Source organism: Desmodus rotundus, chromosome 12 (assembly GCF_022682495.2).
Source record: "Desmodus rotundus isolate HL8 chromosome 12, HLdesRot8A.1, whole genome shotgun sequence".
NCBI classification, from domain to species: Eukaryota; Metazoa; Chordata; class Mammalia; order Chiroptera; family Phyllostomidae; genus Desmodus; species Desmodus rotundus.
In genome coordinates, this window is record NC_071398.1 from 41604199 (window position 1) to 41613782 (window position 9584).

General features: G+C 49.0%; 1 protein-coding gene and 1 pseudogene across 1 annotated transcript; both read left to right on the forward strand.

Annotated features, from left to right (window-relative positions):
- The first annotated feature begins 3652 nt into the window (after positions 1-3652).
- Positions 3653-6760, forward strand: TEX101 (testis expressed 101). Its single transcript, XM_053915638.1, has 6 exons — positions 3653-3706; positions 4264-4365; positions 4481-4621; positions 4742-4921; positions 6097-6225; positions 6385-6760. Exons 2-6 carry the CDS (start codon positions 4302-4304, stop codon positions 6612-6614), a joined length of 744 nt encoding a protein of 247 aa, XP_053771613.1. The 5' UTR covers positions 3653-3706; positions 4264-4301; the 3' UTR covers positions 6615-6760.
- On the forward strand, positions 6621-7921 carry LOC112312870 (large ribosomal subunit protein uL6 pseudogene; annotated as a pseudogene).
- Positions 7922-9584: the final 1663 nt, after the last annotated feature.

A 9584-nucleotide genomic window follows, 5' to 3' on the forward strand; every position in this document is an offset into this window, starting at 1 on the left:
CCCAGGCAGGCCCTGTGTTGCTCTGGACTATGTTGGAAAGCCTCTCTTGTACATCTTGGAGGAGAACAGGCATTGCCTGGTGAGGGGACTGCCCCCCAGGCGCATCACTTGCAGGCTTCTACGCAGGGAGGGCTGGTTCCCTCAAACGGAAGTGGGGGACTACCAGTGTGCAGAGAGTTTGGTCCCCAAGGTCTCCACCCCACGTCCGAGGGTCGCCCGTGCCTTCGCCTTAGCGCAGCCTGGCAGGGTTCAACACTTACCTGGCGGTGCAACTCTGCAACCAGGCCCTGGGCTTGGGGGTCAGCCATATCTGCCCTGGTACTAGAGAAGACAAGGGTCGCTCTAAGAGAAGGAAACTTTCCAGTTGTTCATTGCATTTCCGTTTGGACATCCTCAATTTTCAGTTGCTCCCCTTCCCCGCTTTTGCTCTGTAGGATCATCCGAATAAACCAACTGACTGCAATCAACAGTCGCTCTGTTGCCATAGTAACAAAGCACCACAGCCACTTCAACTCCCAATGCCTTGCTTTCCGCCCGCACTGCTTTGGCTGCTAGCACCAGTGGTCATTGGAGCCACTGCGAGATTACCACAGGCTCTGTCTCGCCTGTGCTCCCTCTTCCCCCATCAAGGTGCTTATCTCTGTGCTTCTCCTGGGTGATGGAAACCTAATGCCAGAATACAGTTTTATGCCTCTGTTTCCAGGTGCCACTCCTCGTCCTAAATATTGAATTGGCCAGGGTCCCAGCAGGAAATCACAGTAAAACAGAAGAAATCACAAAATGGAGCGCTGGTTGGCACTCACTACTTCATCAGCAACCCAGGGCTCTAAGAGGCTGTCATGGGGGGAATTGTGTCCCCCTCCCCCGATCAAATTAATAAATTGAATCCCTAACCCCTAGGACCTCACAGAGTGACCTATTTGGTCACAGGGTCTTTACAGAGGTAATCAAATTAAAGGTCATTAGGGTGGGTCCTAATCCAACATGACTGGAGTCCTTATCCCGTACAAAGGGGGGATATGGACACAGACACACACACACACACACACACACACGGAAGGAAGATGATGGGAAGGCACAAGGAGAAGGTGGCCACTTACAAGCCGAGGAGGAAGGCTGAAGCCGACCCTTCCTTCACAGCCCTCAGGAGGAACCAACCCTGCCAACACCTTGATTTTGGACTCCCAGTCTCCGGAACTGTGAGACAATACGTTTCTTTTGTTTAAGCCTCTCAGGCCCCAGGAAACAAACACACAGACAGAGAGGAGAGTGGTGTAAGAGGACTTTCACTGCAGGTGCTGGAAGCCAGCTGTGGGGCCAGGACTGAAGAGGCAGGGGAAGTTCGAGTCAGAGATGGGAAGGGGTGAGGGAAGGGGTGCAGCTGCCAGCCACCCTCTCTGGCCTCCACATCCCCCAATCCATTAGTCCTGCATTGGCAGTTGTGGTCGAGACCTGGGACCCTGGCCCACGCCTGCGGTTACAGAGTGCCCTAGGAAAGCCACGTCCTGCCACAGATCCAGGGAGGCGGGTGTTGGGCCCTGAGTCCTGAAAAGAAGGGAGATTGATTCAGGCTCCTGGGTCCTCAAAGACCCTCTAAATATTTATCTTTGCTGCCTTTGACATTTAGGTTAATAATAATATTCACAGTTACGTTCTTGTTGTTAACACTCCCCAGTTGAAAGTTCTTAATATATTTAGAGGGGGGAGGGGACCGAGATAGGGAGCCATAAGTTCCTGTGTGGTAAGAGTATGGGGGCCAGGCAGCAGGGACCCCGCATCTGAGGTGAACTTCTTGCTGTCTTTTCTCCTGGAGGTGGGATCAAAACCACGATGGTCACGAAACACTGCCTAACCCCTACGCCTGCTCCCTGTTAAAAGACACCACTCAAGACAGTCCCTTCCATTATCCTGAAAACTGCCAAAACTTCCAGAACATGCCATCCAGACACTGACAGCAAAATCACCCACACTCACTCTCACCATAACAGACACCTCTCCCCCTGAAACCTGCGGCCGCTGCCCCTGGCCTGGTTGCTGGGGCAAGGTTGGCAGGGGCCCTTTCATGAGGTGTTTCATCCTCTCCTGCCTCCTGATGACCCCAGCCCACCCTGTCCTGTAGCCCCAGGACCTGAGGGCTTCTGACACCTAAAGATTTCCCATCCCCTGCATGAATCACATGCCCATTCTTAGTGTTTTGTATGTTAAAGCATCAAATGATTAGGGCTACAATGTAATCTAATTGTAGCTCTTTTGTCTCGGATTACTGGTTGGTTGGTTTTTTAATAAAATAAAACTATTTGTTTCCCCTGGCTGGTGTGGCTCACTGGACTGAGCGCCAGCCTGCAAACAGAAAGGTTATGTTAGATTCCTGGTCAGGGCACAGGCCTGGGCTGCAGGCCAGGTCTCCAGTTGGGGGCGTGTAAGAGGCAACCAATCAATGTATCTCTTGCACATCGATATTTCTCTTCCTCTCTTTCTCCTTCCCTTCCCCTCTCTCTAAAAATAAATAAAATATATTTTTTTAATCCACAGGCTGAGACTACACCCAAGACTAATTACATCAAAATCTCTTGGAGTGGGACCCAGCCATCAATATTTTTAAAAATAAATTGATTAATTAAAAACATTTTTGAGGGATTCTAAAGGATAAATATTCTTCCTAATCTAGCTAATTTGCTTCTCTCTTAATGTCTGTACTAACTGTCTTTAGGGTTTTCTAACCATGTTAAAGTTCTTAACATATTTTTACAAAAAATTAAGAGCTTCGCCAACGCCATTCTTATTATGGCCTTTACTCTATTAATACCATACAACTCACAGAAACAATAGCAAGTCTGAAAGTACACAACAGGCATCTTTATTTCATGGTTCATCCAGTAAGTTTATATATACATAATAGGAATGAAACAGAATTTTCCGCCATGAACAAGAAAACGGAATGACCCGCCTGGTTCACGGTACCGACGCGGACACTTGGGCTACACATGACGGCGGCCTGTGCCTTCACACAGTGACTGCTCATGCGCATACTCAGGGGTGCTGGTGATCAGCATTCCTCTCTGCAGCTTCCAGAAGACGATGGACGACAGGACTGGTGCCGTGATGCAATCAGAGGACGGCTCCTGGGCCGAGCAGGAGCCACTGCCAAGTGAAGAGTGACGAGGTCAAGTTGAGGAAGCCAGTAGCTAGAACTGACTTCTGCGTGGGGGCTGGGGCAGGGGCCAGCCTGGAACCCTGAGAGGCCACTTGGCCAGAGACAACCTCAGTGGGTGAGGGCCAAAGGTGTGACTTCCTAGTGTGACAGGGGAAGTAGAAGTGCCAGTGCCCAAAAAGAGAGCAGAGTAAGCGAGGTCATCGGGTGATGTGCTGCTGCTCCCTGTGTTGCACGCTGCACGCTGCAAATGCAAAGAACTTCGCCCCCATCCCCTCGCGTGCACGCTTACCCGCCACTCAGGATTTTGCGCATGCGTGCTTTCCAAGCCTGCCCGGGCCCACGGAGTCTGGCGTTCCTCCAGGCTCACCCAATGAGCTCATCGGACGCTGCTGCTTGACCAATGAGCCTCGAGTGACTGGAGGGTGGGGGCGAGGGGGGCGTGCCTCACCCAGCCGTTAAGAGAAGGTCAGGTGGGGCCAGAGGGCACATTCCAGACTACACTTTCAGCACCTTTACATTCCTGTGAGGTTCTCTGGAAGCCAGGAGAATTCGGTCCTTTAAAACCCCAAAGGGGGCTGGGGACCGAGATTCCTGGGTCCCGGGGAAAGAGGAGGCGGGGGCTGGGACGCAGGCTGGGGCGGGGGCTGGGCCCGGAATAACGTGTCCTGCGGAAAACGGCCACTGAACCCAAGCCCTGGGCCCCTGGGAAGGACCGGGCCGGGGTCTCCGAATGCCGGGTTCTGCCGGGCTCCGGGCCAGGGACGGGGACCTGAGCCTTGGGAGAGCAGCAGAGATTCGGGCCTGGACGCTGAGTCCGAGGGAGGAGGGGCCTCTGGGCCGGACTCTGGGCCCTGGGGTTGGGGAGCCTCTGTTTGCTGAACGCCTGGCCTCGGGGAGCTGGGTGCTGGGTCTGAGACCCCCAGCGCGGAAACTGAGGCACAGGGAGCTAGTGCGCCTGCGCACGGCCGCACTGCAGCTGGGGGCGGAGGGACCTCGGGGCTCCGAGGGCACAGGCGGTAAGCGCGGCCCTGAAGCCGGTGCTCGCCAGGACCGAGGTGTGGTCTCTTTCTGCGGGGCTGACAAGCTTCCTCTCCGCCACGCAATCGCAGGTCCGCAGCAGCTCTCCCAAACCTCTCTGGAAGGAGCCATGGGTCCCCAGCCCACCCAGGGTTTGCTGTTCCTCTTTCTCCTCAGAGCCTCCTCCTTGATTCGTATGTGCAGGGGAGGGGGTGAGCAGGGGGGGTCACAGGAGGGATTTCTGCTGGAAAAAAGGTGTGATTTGGGCCCCGCAGAGAAGGGCTTATCTTCACCTCATTTTCTCCCCAGTGGCACAAAATTTCTATTGTCACAAGGGTATATCCATGAGCGTGAAAGACGATCCAAGCATGTTTGACTGGAGCACAGAGAAAGTTGAGACTTGTGACAATGGATCACTTTGCCAGGAATCCCTGCTGATTGTTAAATCAGGTAGAAGGAGAAGGGCCCGATGGATTGGGTGGGAGGGGGTGAGTGTGTCAGCACGTTCCCCTCCCCCAGGCCGAACGTGCGGCCCACCATCCCAGGTCCCTCCCTGCTGTCTCATAACAGGGGCCAAGGCAGCAATCGTAGCCACGAAGGGCTGCATCTCCGACGAGAGGCCGGCGATAACGTTTGTCCAGCACGCCCCGCCCCCGGGCATCATGGTGATCTCCTCCAGCCACTACTGCGAGCTCTCCCACTGCAACCACAGGAGGAACTTACCTGATTTATGGACTCAAAGTCTCCCAGGTACCTTGGGAGGGGACAGATGGGTTTATAGAAAAAAACTCTATAGACCCCTGAAGAGATTGTAGGTCTTCCTTCTTCGTGTTCTTTTTTTGTTTTTCCCAGAGTATCATTTATTTATTTATTTATTTTTCAAGACAGTTTACATTCAGTATTCATTTCGGGTGCACAGCATAGTGGTTAGACAATCGTATACTTTACAAAGTGTTCCCCCAACATCTCGACACCACCCCACACCCCTTTTTTCTTCATACTTGGCTTAGGTCCAAGTGGGCCATACTCAGAAGGACCTCAGACCTTTTGCTTGTCTTTCTTTTTCTAAATTGTTACCTTGGCTCTAAACACAGCTCAGACCTGAGGGTCATCCGCGAAGGCCGGGGTATAAATGGGTTTTGTGTTATTAAACAAGATGTCAGTGGAGGTCTCTGAAGAGGGTGGTAGCGTAATCAATGTAACAGTTATTGCTTCCCAATTGCCGCATGAGCACAGCCCACTTCCCCCATTTGGCCTAGCTTTTCAGCTCGTTTCCTTCTCTTCCCTTTCTTATTCACTGTGTTCTAGCTGAGGCTAGTATTCAAAATATTTGACGGAGATGGCCAATCAGAATGGGCGCTGACTATAAAAACCGGTCCAGCCCTCCATGTGCCTACCAGCTGAATATCAACACTGCATTTTCTCACAATTTCCCATATTCAACAAGTTGGCTCACACATCCAGGCCTTTGTCCTGGCTGTTTCCTTTGCTCTTTCCACCCAACCCCCATTTTCACATAGCTAACCTCTCTTCATCCTCCAGCTCAACCCAGTGTCCACTCTGTGAAAATACTACCAAATTCTTTTAGGTAGTTAGGTCCTCCTTTAAGCCTTTGCTCTCATACCTAAGACAGGGTGCCTACTGAGAAGTATTGTAATTAATTACGTACACGTCTTTCTCCTCCTGGACAACAGTCCTAGGTGGAACTGACCTTCTCATCTCTGTACCTCCACACCTAAGCACAGAGTGTGGAAGTCATGCTTTGGCAGCAAAGAAAATCAGTTGGAAAAGACTTGGGAGGTGACATTAACAGGCCTTGATTACAGTGGCATCAGCAGGAAAGACTTGGGGAAGAGAAGGACGCAAGGAGAGACAACTCCAGAGGCAGGACGTACTCTTCATTGTCCCTCTCTTTCCCCCTCCAGCTCCCAATGGGTCAGAAACCCTCCACTGCCCAACCTGTGTGGCCTTTGGGACCTGTCTGAGTGCGCCTTATCTCCCCTGTCCCAACGACACAAACCAATGCTATCAAGGAAAACTTCGGGTCGCTGGAGGTAAACTGAGCATCTGATGGTTTCAGAGGCTGTAAAACTAGACACCTGAGTGGATCCCGAGAGGTTCTGACACTCAGGGGCCCAGGGATGAGGGGGGCCTGGATTCCTCTCTGATCTCCTACAGCATCTCTGTGTCTCCCTTCCTTCCTTGATCCCCAGGGGACATCGACTCAACTTTAGAGGTCAAAGGCTGTACGTCTGTAACTGGCTGCAGGCTGATGTCTGGCGTCTTCACAGTGGGACCCATGCATGTGAAGGAAATATGTCCCTACCAAACTCTCATTCAACCCCGCCACGTTGAAAACGGGGCCAACTGGCTTCCCGTTTCAGCCGGGAAGTTAGAGCTGCTGCTGCTGCTGTTGCTGCAGTCACATGTCCATTGTTCCTGAAGAGACATGTGTCCCGAGCCACAGGACACCTCTTTGGATTGGGAGCCTTCCAACTGCTGGTCATCAAAAGGTGGAGACTTGAAGAACAGAGAGTTCCTGGGAATGTATTTGATGTTTCTAATAAAGTTTCTGCTACACTTGGTGTATGTCCCAAGATTCAAAGTGGGTTTTAGTGTTGAAAGTGCCTGTAAAATTCACCTTCTCCAGCCCATACCTTTTTTAGAAAGAGAATCAGAGATCTGTAAAACTTGAATGAGTTCCACACATTACATAGCTGTGGGCAGAGCCAAGGCCAGAACTTTGATATTTTGACCTAAGTCTGGTTTTCCTTTCACTTAATAGGCTACCTTCCCTTGCTAGCTGAACGAGAGACTAGGCTTGACCTTCAGCCCAAACTTAAGGCCAATGTTGACTGTTCAGGGTTCTAGAGCTTCCCTGGGAGGTATGGCAGAATGAGAAAAATCAGATTCCAAATTCTATTATAATGGACCCCATTTCCCTAAGTCCATCTGTCCCTTGCCCACTTTACATCATCCTTCCCTTCTCTGTTGCCTACTTAATGCCTCTTCAGGGGACAGAGGAAACTTAGGAGGGAGCTGAGCCTGAGGCTATTGGGGGGAAGATTTTTTTTTAGATTCTCATGCTTATTTATGTATTTACTCATTATTCAAGAATACATGTAATCTGTCTTATTGCAAAAGACTTTGAACTCTTTGTCGCATCTGCTAGATACGAGGATGCAGACCATCCTCAGCATCAGACTGTTGACAGTCCAGAAAACGTCAACGTCACTCTGAAGGGACACACGGTTATTTTGAAGGGCCCCAGAGGCACCCAGCAGAGAGACTTCAATCACATCAAAGCAGAGCTCAGTCTCCTTGGAAAGAAAAAGAAGCTTTGGGTTGACAAATGGTGGGGAAATGGAAAGGAACTGGCCACTTTTCACACTATCTGCAGTCACGTACAGAACATGTTCAAGGGTGTCACGCTGGGCTTCCGTTACAAGATGAGGTCTGTCTTTCTTCACCCTCCCATCAACGTCGTTATTCAGGAGAATGGTCCTCTTGTTGAAATCTGAAATTTCTTGGAGGAAATACACACCTGCAGTGTTTCAGTGAGGTCAGGCATTGCTTCAGTTTCTCAAGCCCAGAAAGATGAGTTCATTCTTGAAGGAAATGACACTGAACTTGTATGAAATCCAGCTGCTTTGATTCAACAAACCCCAACAGTTAAAAATAAGAATACCATAAAAATGTTGGATAGTAACTGTTTCTGAAAAAGGAACCGTTTAGCAGGCTGATGAGTAAGATCTTAGCTGTTTAGCTGTAGAAACAGCAAGGTGCCTGATGATTCCTCAGACTTACTTGTGATATTTTAAAGATGCAATAAAAGCCATGTATTGATTAGGGGGAGGAGGGAGGTTTTGATACAGGAGATGTATAGAGCAAAGCAAAAGGTAGAGAGGGTAAGAGGAGACAGACTTTTTTGTTTTTAAAAGACAACTTTGGCCTGACTGGGTAGCTTAGTTGGTCAGAGTATCACCTCAGTACACCAAGGTTGCAGGTTCGATCCCCAGTCAGGGCACATAATGCATAAATAAGTAGAACAAAAAGTTGATCAATCTCTCTCCCTCTCTCCCTCTCTCCCTCTCTCTTCTCTGTCTCTCTCTATCTCTAAAAATGAATTTTTTTAAGATTTCTTTTTAATAAAACAGCTTTGTTGAGATTTAATTGATGTACAGTAAACTGAACTGGGGGTCAGGGAAGGGTCTTTTGATGCAAACTGTTGGCCTCTCCCTCAAAGGACAGGGGAGTGTGGCCGTGGTATATTCCTACCAAGTTCTTTCTAGAAAGTTGTCTAGTTGTAATCAGCTCTTTGAGTTAAAGCCCCACTCCAGCTAATACTTAATGTTTGTCCCTAGGCATCCAGTTCCCCATCATGTCAGTTTGCTGAACCTCTCTAAAGAAGAAGCACAAACAAATCTTAACTTAATTAGGGGAATGTAATTTTAGAAAACAATAGGCATTAAAAGCTATGCTGGTAGATGTTATTTGGGACCCAAAAAAATCTAAAACAAAAAACCAACAACAGGAAAACTGTAATAGCATAATCAATAAAAAATGTTTTTTTAAAAAACCCAACAACAAAAAAAACGCCAAGAAAAGCCCTGGCTGGTACAGCTCAGTTGGTTGGGCATCATCCCACAAAGTGAAAGGTCTCCAGTTCGATTCCCAGTTAGGGCACATACCCACGATGCAGGTTCAATCCCTCGTCAGGGCACATACAAGAAGCAACCAACCAGTGTTTCTCTGTTGCATCGATATTTCTCTCCCTCTCTTTCTCCCTCCCTCCCCCTCACTCAAAATAATTAATTAATTAATTAAACCTTTCTTTTAGGAAAGCCAAGTAAGTGTTTCCACAGGACAATGGCTTTCTAATGGCTCTGAAGACAGTTGCAGGAGAAATCCTGAGTGAACAAAGGAAGCACACAATATTCAAAAATTCACTCAAAGAACTTCATGGAGCACCTACAAATTCTCAGGTCACAAACTCAAGTGTGCAGATTTCCAAATATTTTAATGCAAGCATATAATATATAACTTTTAATATGTTTTCTTTTTTCCACATTTTTATTGTTGTTCAAGTACAGTTGTCTTCATTATCCCCCTACCACTGCCCCACTCCAGCCACCCCCACTTCCCACCCTTGATCCTACACCCCTTTGGTTTTGTCCATGTGTCCTTGGTACATGTTCCTGAAAACCTTTCCCCCTTTCCCGGCCCACCATTATCCCCTCTCACCTCCCCTCTGGTTAGGGTCAGATTGTTCTTAATTTCAATGTCTCTGGTTATATTTTGCTTGCTTGTTTGTTTTAGTGATTAGATTCCACTTACAGGTGAGATTGTTACAGAACAGGCGGGGGGGTGGTTTCCGATAAATTATTACAGAAAGGATTCCCCCTTTCTGTCT

Coding starts and splice junctions, on each gene's coding strand:
- TEX101 (XM_053915638.1), top strand. CDS start 4,302: ATGGGTCCCCAGCCCACCCAGGGTTTGCTGTTCCTCTTTCTCCTCAGA. Junction 4,622..4,741: donor CCTGCTGATTGTTAAATCAG/GTAGAAGGAGAA, acceptor GTCTCATAACAG/GGGCCAAGGCAGCAATCGTA. Junction 6,226..6,384: donor AAAACTTCGGGTCGCTGGAG/GTAAACTGAGCA, acceptor CTTGATCCCCAG/GGGACATCGACTCAACTTTA.